This window comes from Carcharodon carcharias, chromosome 25, assembly GCF_017639515.1.
Source record: "Carcharodon carcharias isolate sCarCar2 chromosome 25, sCarCar2.pri, whole genome shotgun sequence".
Classification (NCBI taxonomy): Eukaryota; Metazoa; Chordata; class Chondrichthyes; order Lamniformes; family Lamnidae; genus Carcharodon; species Carcharodon carcharias.
In genome coordinates, this window is record NC_054491.1 from 2,173,069 (window position 1) to 2,192,154 (window position 19,086).

Sequence of the window (19,086 nt, forward strand, 5' to 3'; positions counted from 1 at the left end):
TCCTTGATCTACCAGCATAACAAACTGTTTTCATGAATCTGCTGCAGTTAATATTGTCGAAAATAGATAAATGAGTGCAGATAATTCAGTTTGTGACATAGTCAGATAATGTTCACTTGTTCAAAGCTAATGTTCAAAGAAATCCTGCTTGACCCTAAAGTTGTTACAATCCTATAATTGTAAAATAAATAATCTATGAACTTAAATACCTGTATCCAGCGTGGAAATGAAAAACGGATAATTGTACAGATTGAAAGTTGTGTAGGTTTAAAAAAAAAATTGTTTTCAATTAGTTCATGGAGCTGTACTGCAGGACTGTGCAACTTTGTTATTTTCTGTGTAATTCCTGTATAAATATGCAGTCATATTTGCGGGTGTAGAGAATTAACGCAAAAATTGTTGTAACCTTATCCCCGATCACTTCCTCAAAACGTGCTCCCCCTGCTGGCAGAATAGGATAATAGAATTTATCGGATAGTGTTTTTGAGATATTTCAGGGGCTAATGCCTATGTCATGGCTGTCTTGATCCTATAGCTGAGAGCCCTCTCTTTCTTCCCTCCCACAGGACTTGTTACTCCAACTGGACCTTGCTCCCCAGGATATTACTGCCGACTTGGTGCCACAATACCCAATCCTGTTGGAGCTGTAAAAGGTGATAAGTGTCCACCAGGCCACTTCTGTCCTTCTGGGGGCATCAGTCCCAAACCTTGTCCCCCGGGTACTTATCAACCTCTCCTTGGGATGTCTTCCAAAAACGAGTGCCTGTCTTGTACAGGAGGGAAATATTGTAAAGGTCAAGGACTGAGTGATGTGTCAGGTAAGGGTTTGTTCTGATACTTTAAGAATAAATTACAAGATTTTAATTTCATTGTGTTTCTAAATGACAGAATGTATCTGCATTTTTATTTATTGAAATGTAACATCTTTCCTATTGTAGGGCATTAGTGCAACATGACACATTCATCTGTATATCATGTGAATATTAATTCAGTAAAATGACATGGCGTTCAAGGTTTAACAAATAATTGTAAATTGATTGATGTGGTGGTGTAGCATGTTGGAAGGAAACATGATCACACTGTGATCTTCCACATGCTGTCATCTTGAAATTAGTCTGTTAAAATCTCAATACAGTGATACCCAGATTCATCCCAATGTAGGGAAAATGGATGGAATGGTCCAGGGAGACAAAGGGGAGGATTTTCCCTCGACGGGTAGACACGGCGGGCAAACCTGGGAGCGGCCGCACAACAGTCCACCCCCCGCGATCGGGCCCCGACCACGATTTCACACTGGCTGGCCAATCAACAGCCAGCCAGCATGAAACACACGCTGTTAACCTCAGCGCTGCCTGGGTGTGGGCAGGAGGACTGCGAGCGCTGAAGTGTGCAGCACGCACATGGGTGCGCTCAGCGAAAGCTGCCTGAAGGCACAGAGCTGCCTCAGGGAGCTGAAGATTTTTAACCTTGACATTAAAAAAATGAAGATTTCAAAAATAAGGAAAACATGTCCCTGCTGATGTGTCATGAGCAAGGACATATTAAAAATGAGTTTTAAAAATTTTTATTGTTTTTTTAATCACTGTTTGAAATCTCATCCCGCCCGTGAATGAGGTTTCACAAAAAATGCAAAGGCCACTTGGCCTATTCACCCTCCTGCCAACCCTAAGGGCAGGGAAAATTTCACTTTCAATTAATTGATTAAATGTCAAAATTGAAATATTACGCGAGGGGGCGAAGATGCCGGGGTTCTCGCCCGATGTCATCGCGCGTTAATTCACACTCGTGTGTATTGGGCGCGTGCCTGCACACCGAGCTAAAAATCTAAAAAGAGTCTCTTTTCTTTTAAAACTTGGGTTTGAATTAGAACCTTTCTTCACCTGAAAGACAAAAGTGTGATTATCACACAATCATCAGTGGCTGTTTTGAAGCTTTTGGAAATCACAAATTAAATAACTTCCAATAATTTTCAGTTCAGTTACCAATAAACGTAAGTACACAAGGATCAGGCACCAGCTCAGTAATCCTACAGTCAGAGGTCACCTATAAGGAGCAGAATACCTCCTCTTGTTGTGTTTCTGGAATATGTCATTGGAGTGAACGTGGATATTACATTTACAAGCACATGGAGTAATGAATTATGATTAGAAAAGTGCATTATTCTATTGCTTCTACATAGTGCCGATTTGAAAAATTTGCTACCTTCTCTCTGCCTCTGAACAAGAGGATTGCTAAACAAATTCTCGGAAAGTTGTAACAGCCTTTAGTCCATCTTGTATTCTCCTTTAAGGCAGAGTTTGCACAGGGGATTGACTTTAGTGTTAAAATCCAATCCATAGAGGGGAGTTCAGTTCAGATTGTTGCAAATAAGGCTGAGTAATAAAACACAGCATAATGTTAAAACAATTTTGTGGAGAAAGATCTTATTTTTCAATATATTTATCAACTAGACTAATCAGAAATATCAACCAAGAGGTTTGAAAGCAGAGTTAGAAGTGTCCATTTTCCAACAGAGTTTAAGAAAACAAGATGGAAGAAAAAGAAACCTTGTACAAGGCTGACCTAGTGGTGATTTTTGTGGTGATTCCATTTGTGTCATTCCAATTGAGCCAACCACACCTGATGGAAAAAAATCTTAGGATTTGTTACAGTTGAAGGAAGCCTCTCCATTTCTTCATTCTTTTGTTTCAGGAAACTGTTCTGCTGGGTTTTACTGCATTTCTGGTGCTAGCAGTGCCTCCCCTATGGATGGTATCACTGGTGGCCGCTGCCCACAGGGACATTATTGCCCAGCAGCCTCAAACCAGCCATTGGCATGTAAAAATGGTAAGTTATGCTTGATAATGTGGCTTCACAGCAGGCCAATGTCTCTTCAGGGATTATTGCAGCAGTGCAAGGAATTCTGATGCAATTCAGTGCAGTGATTCGCAAGCTGAATAGTTTTGTTCCAGTGTAATGGAGCTCAATCTTATCTCTGTCAGAAGAATTATGAAAGAGCTATAAATTTAGAATTAGGATTTGAAATATTTGTATATAAAACACAAGATTGATCTTTCAAAAGCCTGAAAACAATGTGGAATCCCTCATAAATCACGAAAGGAAGGATTGGGCAGTGCAGTAGGATAGTGCATTGACCTATAACCTTGAGGATCTAGGCTTAAATCCAGCCAGATAAGTAACTAGAGCAGTTTCTCTGTCAGCTGTATATCCCCTATGAATTTGAACAGCCCAAATCCAACACCCACTTGGCATGAGTTTGTGACTTAAACCTAGAGATGATTCAGCATTCACCATCTTATGAGGAAGACAATAAGATAACTGGTGTTAAAATCTCCAGGTAGAAATTCTTGCACTTTTTGAGGTGTGACATTGGCACAAAGCATATGAGTTTAGCAGTGTGAGGGTCTAAATTCTAACACAGCTAAATTCATAGGACTCCTTTTTAGGCAGCCCTCATGGACAAATAAAACAAGTGTTATGACCTTCAATATGGAAATTAGAAGCTTGATGACTGTTGAAGGACCTTGTTGGTAATGAGCGGTGAGATGTGAGCCTGCTCCACTCAGAAATCTTCAGGTCTCATGGTTGCCAAATCCATGTGAATTTTTAAAAGTTTTTTTTTTGGTTTTAAAACTCATTTTGTGTAGCAAGGAGGAGCAGGAGTGCTCACCTGACTCCCCAGGAGTAGCGATGGCTCGTTCCACCACTTGCATGAGGACTGCTGCTGGTGAGGCAAGCAGACCAATAGTAAAGCCTTCACCGTGGAAGCGCAAATGACACCTTAAACCCACACCAAATATGCTGATAAAGTCTGAAAACCAATTCTCAGACCTATTGATTTGGGCACAGGCTAATCAAGCAGTGTCATCAAAAAGGGGCCCTGACCAATTCCTAGGACCAAATACCTGTATGTGGAATGGGGATGGCTTTACTGAGGCTAGGGTAATGGAACATTGTTGGAAAGAGTTGACAGAGTTTTGCTCTACGTTTAACTTATTACCCAGACATGTTCTTTACTGAGTTGACGTTTCGAGTCCTCATGACCCTTCGACAGAACTTGAGTTCGAGTCCAAGAAAGAGTTGAAATATAAGCTTATATTTCAACTCTTTCTTGGACTCGAACTCAAGTTCTGTCAAAGGGTCATGAGGACTCGAAACGTCAACTCTTCTCTTCTCCGCCGATGCTGCCAGACCTGCTGAGTTTTTCCAGGTAATTCTGTTTTTGTTTTTGTTTTGGATTTCCAGCATCCGCAGTTTTTTTGTTTTTATCTCTATGTTCTTTACTGACATTGCTGAGCATTGACATCCAACATATAGAAGACTACTAATAAGCACATAAAAAAAATGTTTTCCAATATGTGTTTCAAAGTGATGGGTAAGTCAAGAATTTCATGGTGCCCATGTCCTTTATCCTTTGCGATGCTATGGGTGACCTGGCTCAACTTTTAAAACTCATAACTAATGCCCTGCTTGTTTTAGTTATTCCACCGCAGAGCTAAGTAATCTAATTAAGGAAGATATTCATCTATTCATTCCTAGGAACCTACATGCTATACAAGCAAGCTACTGCCTGTGACATCTGTCCATCGGGGCACTACTGTATTCATGGTGACACGATTCAGAAATGTCCTAAAGGTTATTACTGTCCAGCTCAAACTAGTCTCAACTGGAAGAAATGCCCCAAAGGTATATGTAACGTAACTGGATAGATTTCTTCTTTATTTATTCTTTCATGGGACCAGGGCGTCGTTGGCAAGGCTAGCATTTGTTGCCCATCCCTTATTGCCCTTGAACTGAGTGGCTTGCTAGGGCCATTTCAGAGGGCTGCTAAGAGTCAACCACACTGCTGTGGATCTGCAGTCACATGTAGGCCAGATTGGGAAAGGATGGCTGATTTCCTTCCCTAAAGGAGATTAGTGAACCAGACGGGTGTTTATGACAATTGGTGATAGATTACAAGATAATTGATAGTATTGTGAATGCCTGTTTTTTGATTTTGTGGGAGACGCATTAGCGTGACAGATCTCTCCTTTCCTTGTACATGTTAAATGGGGAAGATTACTGAGAATGAGAATAAAAAAGCTTATCTAAGTGACTGTGACATAGCAAGGAATACTGAGTTCCGTGTGTGCGTGTGTTTCAGTGTGTCAGTCCTTAATTAGATAGCTTTACCAGAAAACCTTTCCTTTCTGATTGGTGCGCACGTGTGAACTTGCCACTGGCCCTTCAGTACATAGACATAAAAGATGAACAATTCTTAGCTTTGAATAATCAGAATAGCATGCCCCTTTCAATGCTTTTCCAGGCTGCCTTATCCATTTTTGATATGATTTTAAAAGCCCTACTAACAGTTTGCCAATAAAATAATTTTATCAGTAGCAATTGTAGAAAGGAGATGAGCACTCAGGACAGAATGAAACTGATGTTGCTCAAAATAATAGTGAATATGTGTGTATTCACTCATTCTCTGGTAGTTTGCAGGCTACAGATCTAAACCTAGAACTAAGGGTTACTGTTTAAAAATAAGGGGTCACCCATTTAAAACAGAGATGAGGCGAAAGTTCTTCACTCAGAGGGTCGTGAGTCTTTGGAACTCTCTTCCTGAAAAGGTGGTGGAAGCAGAGTCTTTGAATATTTTTAAGGCAGTGGTGGATATATTCCTGGTAAGCGAGGGGGTGATAGGTTATTGGGGGTAGGTGGAATGCAGATTTCAGGTTACTATCAGATCAGCCATGTTCTTATTAAATGGCGGGGCAGGCTCGAAGGGCTGAATGGCCTACTCCTGCTCCTTGTTCGTATATATGTTTCGTATGAGGGTTACATTGGAGTCAAGTGGAGCAGAATTTCTCCTAGTAGTCCGGTGAGAAGATATGCTCAACTGAGCTCTGTTTTAGCCCACTTGGAAAAAGAGGTCATTTTATCCCTGGTCTTGTGAGATTCTCCTGTTATTACTTTTCAGGGGCAGTGCCCTATGTTCATATGATGCCAATCCTGTTCGAAATACTGATCCCAGTCAGAAATTTGCACTTTCTCTAATTACTAGAATGTCACTAAAACATGGAATTAAACATATCTAATGGAAATGGGGATAATATTTTTGTATGCATACAGGCAACATTGCAACAATTGTCAGTTACAGTAACTCAATATATTTTATTTTGTTTTTATAGGTACATATAGTTCGATTGTGGGACTGCAGGCTGTGTCTGAATGTACTCCATGTGATGCCGGTTACTTCTGCAGTGAAGCAGGAGTGGATCGGGTGACTGGACCCTGTGCACCTGGATATTACTGTGAGAGTGGAGTGGACACTCCCGCACCAGAGTCCAACAACACAGGCAAAGGAGGTGAGATTACAACTGGCACCATGAGATACTCAAGTTTCCTTTTGTCTGCACTTCCAAAGCAAATGGATGAGTCTTCATGTAAATCTGTGATTTATAAATATCAGAAGATATCAATTGTCAGTTTTGTAAGCAAACTTAAAAGTCAGAGAAAATAGGTTGTTATTCCTGCAATTGGTCATAAAAAAAGAGAAGACTGATTTTGATCCAAAACGAACTTGGACTGAATTTACCTTTTGAAATTTTGGAGGTCTTAACCTTGCAAGGTTAGCCATACAATTTGTGTTAGCTATGGCTGAATTGGTAGTGCTTTCACCTCTGAGTCAGAAGGTCATAGGTTCAAGTCCCGCTCTAGGGCTTGAGCATAAAAATCAAGGCTGATATTCCAATGCCATTCTGAGAAAGTGTTGTGCTGTTGGAGGTGCTATCTTTCAGGTGAGCTGTTAAACCGAAGCCCTGTTGGCCCCCTCACGTGGATGTAAAAGATCCCACAGCACATTTTCAAAGAGCGGAGTGCTCCGGGGTCCTAGCCAATATTTCTCCCTCAATAAACATCACAAAGTCAGATTATCTTTTTGTTGCCTGTGGGAACTTGCAGTGTGCAAATTGGCTGTCGCATTTCCTATATTACAACGGTGACTATACTTCAAAATACTTTATGGACCGTACATCCAGTAGTCATAAAAGGTACTATGTAAATGCAAACCTGTCGTCATAACTATAATTATTTCAACTCTAGTACTCCTTTATGTTGAAAACAAATGGCTTTATACTTGGGGCAAAATTTTGCCCTGTCAGGTGGGTCGGCAGGGGTGAGCGAGAGCAGTCGGGAAGCTGACCACCACTCACACTCCTGCAGTGATCACAATTTCATACCAGCAAGCCAATTAAGGCCTGCCCAGCATGAAACATGCGCTGTAGCACTCAGCGCTGCTTGTGTGGGGTGGGGGGGGACTTCAGTTGCCAGTTCACACATGCTCATAGGTGCACGCAGGAAAATCTCCCTGAGGCACAGAGCTGCCTCAGGGAGCTGAAGATATAAAAAATCAAAAATAAAGAAGGGAAAAATGTTAAAGAAAACATGTCCCCTCATGTGACTCTGTTATTAATGAAAATTCATCCAGCCCGTAGATGAGGTTTCCTAAAAAGTGCAAAGGCTGTTTGGCCTTTTTGCCTGCCTGCCAACTGTAAGTTGGACGGGCAGTGAAAAATTACATTTAACTGGCACTTTAATGACCGTAATAGGCCTGTTAATTGTCGGCGGGTGCGCTGCTGACTCCCGCGTGTGTCCACCGACCTAAATACTGCGTGAGTGGGTGATAACATCGGGACGCTCACCCGACATCATCCTGTGTCATTTTACACTCATTCGGGTCGGACGTGCGCCCACCTGGGGTAAAGATTAAGGCCTTGGAAACTTTTCGATAAGAATTGGGTTTTAATGCAGGATCTGCAAAAAGAGTCTAAATGAGTCCTACACAATTGCGACAGAGATGTTAATATAACAATTGTAATAATTATATATAGTCATTACAGGGGTGTGATCACAATTCTTTTCATATTCATCTTAGGGCCCTGTTTAGCAGGAACTTTCTGCCCATCTGGGAGCTCAAGGCCAATTGGATGTCCTGCTGGTAGCTATAGCAACAGAAGTCATCAGTCAGAGTGTGATCTTTGTAGACCTGGATTTTATTGCACACCATACTCCACCTCATTTCTCCTGACACCTTGCTGGTCAGGTAATTTCATAGTTTAATGGTTTTTAATGAGCAGCTAAGGTTATCATTACTGCTCGTCTACATGATGTTAAAATAAAAGCCTATAGCAAAATCTGTCCAAAGTAATTTGATTTTAGTGCATTTCTATAACCTGGTGCCTTTTCTACGGCTTGTTTCAGTTCATGGTGACAATGTCTGTTGACAGCATGAAAACTTTCAGTATTAGTATTAATTTGTTAACAGGTTGCAAATTTATCTGTTGACTGGATGATTTTAGGTTATTACTGCCCTAGTGGTACTATGGATCCTAACCAATACCCGTGCCCAGTTGGGACCTATAACAACAGAACAATGGCTCAGAGTGTCTTGGACTGCCTTTCTTGTCCAGGTTCGTGAAACAACTAATGTACTAAAGATAAAAATAAAAACTGCAGATGTTGGAAATCCAAAACAAAAACAGAATTACCTGGAAAAACTCAGCAGGTCTGGCAGCATCGGCGGAGAAGAAAAGAGTTGACGTTTCGAGTCCTCATGACCCTTCAGCAGAACTGGGTGAATCCAAGGAGAGGGGTGAAATATAAGCTGGTTTAAGGTGGTTGTGGTGGTGGTGGGGGGGGGTGGTTTGGGGCGGGGGAGAGAAGTGGAGGGGGGTGGTGTGGTTGTAGGGACAAGCAAGCAGTGATAGGAGCAGATAATCAAAAGATGTCACAGGCAAAAGAACACAGAGGTGTTGAAGTTGGTGATATTATCTAAACGAATGTGCTAATTAAGAATGGATGGTAGGGCACTCAAGATATAGCTCTAGTGGGGGTGGGGGGCATAAAAGATTTTAAAATAATGGAAATAGGTGGGAAAAGAAAAATCTATATAAATTATTGGAAAAAACAAAAGGAAGGGGGAATAAACAAAAAGGGGATGGGGATGGAGGAGGGAGGTCAGGATCTAAAGTTGTTGAATTCAATATTCTTGGAAAAATTTATTAATTTTGCTTCCAATCTCCACCTCTCCATCATTTTCATGTGGTCCATCTCTGACACTTCCCTTCCTTTCCTTGACCTCTCTGTCTCAATCTCTGGTGATAGACTGTCCACCAATATCCATTACAAGCCTACGGACTCCCACAGCTACCTTGACTACAGCTCCTCACACCCCGCTTCCTGTAAGGACTCCATCCCATTCTCTCAGTTCCTTCGCCTCTGTCGCATTTGTTCTGATGATGCTACCTTCAAAAACAGTTCCTCTGACATGTCCTCCTTCTTCCTTAACCGAGGTTTTCCACCTACGGTCGTTGACAGGGCCCTCAACCGTGTCCGGCCCATCTCCCGCACATCCACCCTCACGCCTTCTCCTCCCTCCCAGAAACATGATAAGGTCCCCCTTGTCCTCACTTATCACCCCACCAGCCTCCGCATTCAAAGGATCATCCTCCGCCATTTCAGCCAACTCCAGCATGATGCCACTACCAAACACATCTTCCCTTCACTCCCCCGGAGGCATTCCGTAGGGAGCGTTTCCTCCGGGACACCTTGGTCCACTCCTCCATCAACCCCTACTCCTCAACCCCCACCTATGGCACCTCCCCATGCCCTCGCAAAAGATGCAACACCTGCTCCTTCACTTCCTCTCTCCTCACCGTCCAAGGGCCCAAACACTCCTTTCAAGTGAAGCAGCATTTCACTTGCATTTCCCCCAACTTAGTCTACTGCATCCATTGCTCCCAATGCAGTCTCCTCTACATTGGAGAGACCAAACGTAAACTGGACGACCGCCTTGCAGAACACCTGCGGTCTGTCCTCAAGAGTGACCCAAACCTCCCTGTCGCTTGACATTTTAACACTCCACCCTGCTCTCTTGCCCACATGTCTGTCCTTGGCTTGCTGCATTATTCCAGTGAAGCCCAACGCAAACTGGAGGAACAGCACCTTATCTTCCGACTAGGCACTTTACAGCCTTCCAGACTGAATATGAATTCAACAACTTTAGATCCTGATCTCCCTCCTCCATCCCCACCCCCTTTCTGTTTCTTCCCCCTTCCTTTTGTTTTTATCCAATAATTTATATAGACTTTTCTTTTCCCACCTATTTCCATTATTTTAAAATCTTTTATGACCCCCCCAATCCCCACTAGAGCTATACCTTGAGTGCCCTACAATCCATTCTTAATTAGCACATTCGTTTAGAAATATATCACCAACTTCAACACCTCTGTGTTCTTTTGTTCTGTTGTCTGTGACATCTTTTGATGATCTGCTTCTATCACTGCTTGCTTGTCCCTACAACCACACCCCCCCCTCCACTTCTCTCCCCCCACCCAAACCCACCCCCCCACCACCTTAAACCAGCTTATATTTCACCCCTCTCCTTGGATTCACCCAGTTCTGCTGAAGGGTCATGAGGACTCGAAACGTCAACTCTTTTCTTCTCCGCCGATGGTGCCAGACCTGCTGAGTTTTTCCAGGTAATTCTGTTTTTGTAATGTACTAAAGAGTTTGATAGACACACAAAAGAAGGAGTTAGCCTATTTTAGGTTTGATAGGTAAATAATTCTGAGGATTTGTTTCTGCAATAAACTGATACAGTGTGTTATTGTGCCAAAAATATCTGAAATCACTTCATGCAAAATGAATCATTTTGAAGTAGGTAAAATACAGCAGCAACTTTCAACAAATGCCATGAGATGATTAATTGGGGTTGGAGGTGGGGAGGAAGTGGTAGTGGATGGTGCGGGGTTTAAGGATCTTGTACTTTTTAGTTGGGCTGGAGGAGACTTGTCTTCAGTTTTGGGTCTCTCACTGTGGGAAGGATATAAAAGCTGTGGAATCGATACAATGCACATTAACTTGGGATGTCATTCGGGATTAGTCACAGTACCGATGACAGAATTAAGAAGTTATGACATTTTTTAGTACAGCTGAGGATGTTGAGTTACCACCTCGAGGTTGTCATAATAGCGTCAGCTGACTTAGATTACGTTCATCACTCAAGTGAGTCAGTAATAATGTAGCCCAAATTTAGCATAATCACAAAAAGAACCAGAGAGGCATTCAGAAATGTTTTTAGCACAAAGGGTGATTAGAATGTTTTATTCATTGCCTAAAACATTATTGAAGAGAGTCAATAGGTGCATGCGAAGAGATTGAATAGGAGCAGACCAACTGGTCCACCTCATCATCCAGCAAGCCTGTCCACTATACAACAGGATATAGGCCCTCCCCACCCATCCAGTCTCATGTAATCTCCTAGGAGAAGTGAAAACCGAATAAGATGCCAGGCCAATTAGAGGAGATAAATCCTCCTGGACTGTTTGAGGGGACCAAATTACCCCTGTATATACCATAGAGCACCTATCTCTTGTACAATGCCATGTCTGCCCTAGCCTGAAATAGGTCCAGCTCTTACTCGAAAGGACTCGGTAAATTAGTGCTCACCACGTTCGGTCAGCAACCTATTCCATAAATCTGCTATTCTCTGAGAAAGGAAGAAGGACCAACATCCAATTAGATCTGCCCTTAACAACTTATAAGCATGTCCCCTGGTCCTCTCCAACTTAGCCAGTTGAAATAATTTGCCCACATAGACGCAATCTAATTCCTTTGTTATTTTGAATTTTGATTAAATTGCCTCTAAGTCTACACTTCCCTAGAAAACAGCTCATTAAGCCTAAGGTATGTTAAACTGAGCACCAATCTTGTGGGTTTCCTCTGCATCCTTTCCAAAGCCTCAGTAACTCCCGACATGTGATGAGATCAAAATTGAACGCAGTGTTCTAACTGGGCTGTAACCAAACTGTTGTATAAGGATAAAGTGGGATGTTTTATTTTGTGGTTAATCATCTGTTGAATACAATCGAATATCCTGTTTGCTTTGTAGTTGTGAATCTTTAGATTGTGAGGCACCATAAGGCCCAGGCCTTTATCTTATGCCATTAGCATCAATTATCTTTGTAGAGAATGTACCTATTTAGCATTAGATCTACCCATGTGTGTAACACTAGACTCTTCAAGTTAAATAATCTTTTAAAAGGGACTTGGATAATTGTGTGAGAATGAGGAATTGGGAGTGAGCAAGATGAAGGGATAAGTGTAGAAGACATATGGGAAAAGGCACCATTGCAAACCTTATGGGCCTGTTTCTATTTTGTGATACTATTTGACTTAAAGCAGTTGGTTATAAAACCAAAATGATTAATGTTATGGTTGTTGTTTTTTGGTGAATATCAGTTTGAACATTACCCATATTCTCGATGAGGCCAGAATACCAATCACTACATTTACTTTGTAATGATCAGAAGTTTGACCCAACACTGAGCTGTGAAGCTAATGTTGATTTTCATTTCTTTTGGACAGATTTTGAACCATAACCTTTAACTCCTGCTTAAATTCTGGATTTTATCATTATTAACTCCATTTTCTTTTTTAAATTCATCTTCCACAGCTGGTCAGTATTGTGACAGTAAAGGTCTAAATGCTCCTTCTGGCCCCTGCACCCCAGGGTTTTATTGTCCAGGTACTGTATGCAGCAACCAACTTCACCTTGGTGCCAACATATCGGATTATCTTGAGACCCATGCAAACAGCCTTGACCATTGCCAGAATTTTACAAGGAATGTTTGTCCTCCAGGTAGTGTCATTAATTCATGTTGATTATTACATTATATTGCATTATGAGAAAAATATAGCATTGAATATAGGTTTTGATTATATGAAAAGTAAAAAGGAAATCTCTGAGGCTCCAGATTTTATTTTATAAATGCTATTAATATTATCTTATTAAATGTTTTTCTCTTCCTTCTGCGTTGTACTATTGCAGGTATTGGGAACCTTTGTTCTTATCATGAGCCATTCATATATAAACAAAATCAGTCGCAGGCCACACACACACATAACACTCAATTTAATTTAGTTTCTTTTAGAGAGAATATAGAAACTTTCAACTCACCCGTTGATTTAATGTGCTGGCTGAATTTGAATATTATATTGTTAAGTATTATTATAGTAATTTAGCTGACGCTTTTATCTAAAACAAATTCATAATGATGATGATTAATACTGTTTTGAAGGTGCTACTGACCTTATAGGTCTATATTTTTCAAAATCTTGCTGCGGGCCAAATAAAATTGAGCAATGGGCCGCTTTCGGCCCACAGGCCGTAGATTCCCAACCCTGGACTGTTGTATGATTCTATGATTTTCAGCTGCCTACTCGGTCTTTCTGGTAGGTCTAGCACAGGAAATAATCCCGAGATTACTGTCTTAAATTTGATATCACGATAATGATATGTGATCCGATAAAGTGTCTGAATGCGGTGATTTGACCAGTAGTAAGCACAGCTACAAAGTTATATTGTTCAGCCCTCTCCAGTAACAGAAGCAATGACTTTGTACCGTAACTTAGTTTATGAGTTGCCAAAGAATTTATTCTTTTTGCCAAAACTTGTAGTATTGCATTGAAAGCTGGGGCTGGATTCCTACCACATCCCTCCTCTCTCTCTCTCTCCCCCCCCCTCGGCAACACACACACACAGTCAGGTATGTTTTTGGCATGGGGACACGCAAAATATCAGGGGTAGCTAGCCCACTACTTTCTTGCCACCCCAGAGCTGTCCCCCATAATACGGGAGGGGTATGGCCTACCATATGTAACTAAGTAATTAAGGGTCAATTGAGCTTGTTTATAAGCCAATTGACCTCACTATTACACTGCCACATCTGGTTGTGACATCTGTCACCCCATTGATTGCTAGGGTTGGCCTGGCTGGCTAGGTGGGTGTCTCCCTTCCCTCACAGCTCCATGTGCGACCCTCCTGAACCTCCGGCCGCAGAGGATGACCCCCTAGAAGAGGAACACCCTGCTGGTCTGGGGTATGTGACGTAGCTACACTTCCCTGCTAGGCTAATCCTCCAAGACCATTTGTAGGATGACATAGAGAAGTCAAGCTTGAAGACTTCAGATACATCCAAGTCAGGCATTGCACGTGGCAGTCTGCTGTTATCAGAAACAAAGATAATTGGCCTGGGCAGGCAGGACTGGCCAGCCTGTCCTTGCAAAAAAAATTTGTAAAGGACAGGAAGGAAGGGGGCTACTGTCCTCGGGGCGGGGGGCGGGGGGGGCGGGTGCAATGGGGGTGCCTTTTATGCATCGGGGGAATCTCACCAAAAATACTACTGTCCTTCCATCCTCCCCACCCGCACTGCAAAAACCACACCCCTCTTGCCCCACTGCCCCAAGGTGCCCAATCCCTCCCCACCCAATACCCCAGACTTACCTGAGTCTGGGATGCATTGGGGCATTCACCCTGGGCCTGCTCACCGATCCAGCAGCGCCCACTACTGAGCTTTGGCACTGCTGGCCATGCCAGGGCTTCAGCTGCCAGCCAATCAGATTGGCCAGCAGCTCATGAGGGTGGGACTTCCTCCCAGTGAGGGATCAAAGTCCCGTACTTTCCTTGTGGTTACCAGTTGCTGCAGGACCAACTTCTTTTTGATGTCCGGTTTCTGACTGACTTTTTAGTCAGGGGGTGGGGTGTCTATTGCCTCCATAAAGTCCAGCCACTGGTATCCATTGCATAAAATACAATTTCCATGATACAGTTATATTGTGAACACTAATGCTGATACTGAACTTTTTAAATTTAAGCACTAATTAATTGGCTTTAGATATTAAAATGTTTAAATCAGCACAATAATGGAAAGATCTCTTAATTAAAATGGAATCACTGTCAGAAAACCAGCAAAAGCCTTAGCTATGCAGATAATAGATTTGATTTTAAAGAATATAATGAACATTTCTTAAATTAGTAAACCTAGTTTATATAATGCACTGTAAATTCTTTACTAATCTGCAACCACCTGTGTAATAATTTTTTAACTATTATAGAACTGAAACTTTGACATTTTCAAAGAACTGACTGATACAGCATTTTAAAGCATTTATTTCATAAATACATCATAAGTTGGGATGAATCTAAAGGCTGTATTTTAAGTAATTGCTTTGCTAATGTTCATAAACCAGTTCTAGCTTATCATATTTCAGTCCAAAATTGAATTAAATCCCACTTTAAAGATTTCATTACAATAAATTACATGACGATATTAAATAAAACACCATGAATTCAAGGCAAAAATAAAAACATGCTCAGCCTTTATTCTTTTAAGCAAAATGAGGTAAATGTTGCACTCATCCAGTTGAAGAACATTAGCAATGGAGGACATCCTCCCTTATGATAATTGATGTCATCTTTTATTACCTGTAAGTGTTTTCGCTCTGCTCCAATAATGGAGACAAATTTCTGCTGTTTGATATTAATTGTCCTTTGAGTGTTTACAAAATAACGTTAAACAGCAAGCTGTGGGAATCTTTCCTCAATGTGCTTTAACTCAGCCTGTGAAGAACATCATTGCTTCCCATGGCACCTCCTGCATAACCTGTGTCTATGCCAGTTTCTGTTGCATTATGCATGAACACGTCCTTGTAAGTTCACAAACCAACATCCATTGGCAACTGGATCGACACCACCAAAGCTGATTTTGCATGCAACCATTACAGCTGTCAAAGAGAGCAGGATCAGAGTCTGCTGTATTTGAACTCAAACCCTAGAGGTGAAAGAGAAGGATGTAGTTGCATGATTTTGCACATTCCAATCACAGAGTCATGCGCATAAGGCATACAGATGAGAGGGTGACAGCATCCCAGTAAGTGGGATCATAAAATCATCCCTAGTGTATTAAACCATTGTATCACCCAGTCCCTTCCTTACTATTTTATTGATTCAAGAGCTACTTTCTATTTTGATTGATTAATGGACAGCCAGGTGACAAACTTCTTTCTCCCTCAGGGTTCTACTGTCCTGAAGGTTCTTCCCAGCCGGCCCCATGCGATCTTGGCCAATACTGTGAGCAGTCTGGTCTGTCAAGCCCAACTGGACCATGTGCTGCTGGGTTTCTGTGTGAGGGCAAGGCAACTGTCATCAACCCAAAACCCTGTCCTGCCGGACATTACTGCCCAGAGGGAACAAGGTATTCCAAACCCTGTCCCCCCGGAACCCTCTCAGGTGAGAGTGTTAGCTACATTAGTTTACAGTTCTGCTTTTATAAAAAGTTTTTATTATGTAGATTAAAAAGCTATAATTTTAATTTTTTTTATTATGAAGTACAAACCTATATCAAGGGAAGGACAGGGAAAGACCAGCTGAACCAGCATGGCCCTAGGCCCCTTCACCAATCAGTATATTTTCCCTGGGATTGGTTGGGGGGGGTGGCGGTGGTGGTGGGAATGCTCTTAGCCAACCATATTAGGAAGGAAAACAATCTCTGCGGAAATTCAACTTTTTAACTGCTGCTTAAAGGAATATTCTAAGCTTTCTCAAAGTAACATCTTTTAGGCTGCATTTATATCAATGTTTTCACATCAGTATGATAGATAGATCATTGCATTTACCAAACCTCATTCAGGGAACCATGTATCCCAGCCCACTCTTTAAAGACTCTTCAGTGCAAGTGGCAATCTGATTGAGTTGCTGATGCTGTCGTTTTGCTCCATAGTATTTCATGTTTCATTTATAAGGAGAAAAATAAATGATTTTGATTCTTTTAGAAGCTTTGAAAAATTTCAAATCTGTTCCAGGTGCTTGCTGATAAAATGCCAGTAGATGGCAGACTGGCAACATTTCTTTATTTCACATGTGCATTTGTTTTTTTTAAACTGGTGAATTCTCCAAATTTACAATACTCCTATCAGCATGAGTGAGAAAAACATCCTTATACAGGTATCTGAATCTCAGTTGAATTTTTTGTGAAGCCTTCGTGTAGGAAGAAACTCACTCTCACAGTCTAAGATAAAGGCAAAATATTGCGGATGCTTAAAATCTGAAACAATAACAGAAACAGAGCTCTGAAGAAGAGTTAAATGGACTTGAAATGTTAACTCTGTCTTTCTGACCCCAGCTGCTGTCAGACCTGCTGAGTTTTTCCAGCATTTTTTGGTTCACTCTCACACCACACCATCAGAGCAAGAATCCTACCTAGAACTGAAATAACTTACGAGAAACGCCAAGCTTTCTGATCAATAACTCCATATCCTTGACAGTGCAATTACTCCAAGAAGAGTTACTTGGTTCCGTTTTTCAGTAACAGATGCACACTAAGCCTGCGCAAAAACTTTTACACCAAGAATTACAATATGTAGTTATTATATAAGTAAATTATCCATCTTGTTGCCCACAATCAGGTAACGAATCTGCCCTTTTTCCTACATTTGGCAATGGAGTTGGGACAGAGAGACACACAAAAACTCATAGCTTCCTAAGGGGTGATAACTTGCAAATACATTTTGATAGTTTGAATGGGAAAGCTTGATGTAAGAATTACAGGGGTAAATATGGACATGGAAGCCTGGCCAAAAGCCATGAATTAAGGTTTATGGACAGGAAGTCTGCATCCCAATGATTTTTCATATAGATGTATAAAGTGCCTATAATAGAATATATAATTTATTATGAGGTGGAATGGATGTTTTGTGTTAATTGATTCTTTTTGTTATTTTTCTCACACAAAGTTCGTCCAGGAGGAGCTGCATTGACTGACTGCAGTCCTTGCCCATCTGGTCATTATTGTGAGGCTTATGGCCTCTCAGCTCCATCAGGTTTATGTTCTGCAGGATATTATTGCCCTGGAGGTCAGACTACATCTGAACCTTTAGATTACATATGTTTTCCAGGTCATTTCTGTCCTGAGGTCAGTATTATATTGTTTCCTGATTTTTTTTAACTTGTTGTGAAGTACTGTAAAATAACTTGGTGGAATACCATTGTAGTGTATAAATTACATGTTACTGATATGGTTTTGGCTTTTTACCCTACACTTTTTCCACTGGTCACAGCTAGACTATAGCTTCCATAAATAAGACAGAACCAGAGGCTCGATAGACACCTTTGGATTTGTGTACCTGGCTTTAATAATCAGCAACTACTTAGCATAAACCATTTAATGTAGGGATCCTCCAGACCATATTTTCCAATTACTTCCAAAGGTGTAGATAATGTGATGTCAGACCAATGTTTATGGGCTAAAACTATTGGTCAGCTTTATTTATAGAAGAAAACTATACAACCGTCAAGACAAAATAGGATAAAATGGTGCAATAAGAAAATAATGCAATGTATTAATTGTTTTATAACAGCACAATCATTCATTCTTACCAGTGGTTCTTAGTAACAGTCTTTGATGATGATTATGAAAGGAGGTTACTGTTTAAGCTGGCTTTTAAACTCTAGCATATGTTTGGTTGTGGATAGGCTAGAAATTTTGGCAAATGTTGGAGTAGAAACTGGTGTAAATTGCTGGATATGCCATGTCAGGTAATTCCAAGCCATTGTGTTACTGGAGAAAAGGGCCCTTATTTCTCCACTATTTTGAAATGGATCATAAAGATAGAATTATCCTGAATCTCATTAAAAATTTATCAAATCTCAAGTCTAATTAAAAGGAATGAATTTGGACACATGGAGAGATATTTTCTGACCATAATTTCCCAACTTATGTGCACATATTGGTTGAACCCAATTGAGGCATAGAGGTATCTTCACTCACTATTTCTGAAACCTAGCTCAGCATATAAACAGTGGAGACAGGAAACCTGGAAATTTCATTAACATAAATAAATTAGTCACCCAGTGTTGTGTGCTCATTGTCCCAGACTTAGTGCAAACTGAATAGTCATTAATAATTATGCTGTGTGAAATGATCTCCCAGGCCTTCTGGCTAAATGGAAATAGATGGAAGTTCATTTGAAGGCTCCACAAGCGTTGGTGTTAAGTGGTTTTCAGCTACTTTATTAGACTTTGGGGGTGGATCTTCGTCATGGAGTTGGGAGATTTTCCAACATTGTAATCCCGCCTTCTGCCCAACAGTACCAGACAACTCTACTTTCATGGCGGAGAGGTTGGGCTGGGCTAGTGTCGAGCCTGCTGCCTCCTCCACCAGCCCCGAAGTAGAAGTGGAGGCAGACCAATGCCAAGTTAGCCACATT

General features: G+C 41.3%; 1 protein-coding gene across 1 annotated transcript; it reads left to right on the plus strand.

The window, feature by feature from the left end:
* Nucleotides 1–742: 742 nt before the first annotated feature.
* Nucleotides 743–18,331, plus strand: LOC121269492 (sushi, von Willebrand factor type A, EGF and pentraxin domain-containing protein 1-like). Its single transcript, XM_041174090.1, has 9 exons — nucleotides 743–818; nucleotides 2,692–2,826; nucleotides 4,540–4,686; nucleotides 6,171–6,347; nucleotides 7,916–8,083; nucleotides 8,340–8,450; nucleotides 12,497–12,682; nucleotides 15,896–16,076; nucleotides 18,238–18,331. The coding sequence occupies exons 1-9, from the start codon at nucleotides 743–745 to the stop codon at nucleotides 18,329–18,331; spliced, it is 1,275 nt and encodes a 424-aa protein (XP_041030024.1).
* The last annotated feature ends 755 nt before the right edge of the window (nucleotides 18,332–19,086 follow it).

Bases quoted from the DNA above. Each gene is read 5' to 3' on its own strand.
- LOC121269492 (XM_041174090.1), top strand. From the start codon at position 743: ATGTCTTCCAAAAACGAGTGCCTGTCTTGTACAGGAGGGAAATATTGT. The intron at 4,687-6,170 runs GTATATGTAACG...TTGTTTTTATAG, and splicing joins CTGGAAGAAATGCCCCAAAG to GTACATATAGTTCGATTGTG. The intron at 6,348-7,915 runs GTGAGATTACAA...TATTCATCTTAG, and splicing joins CAACAACACAGGCAAAGGAG to GGCCCTGTTTAGCAGGAACT.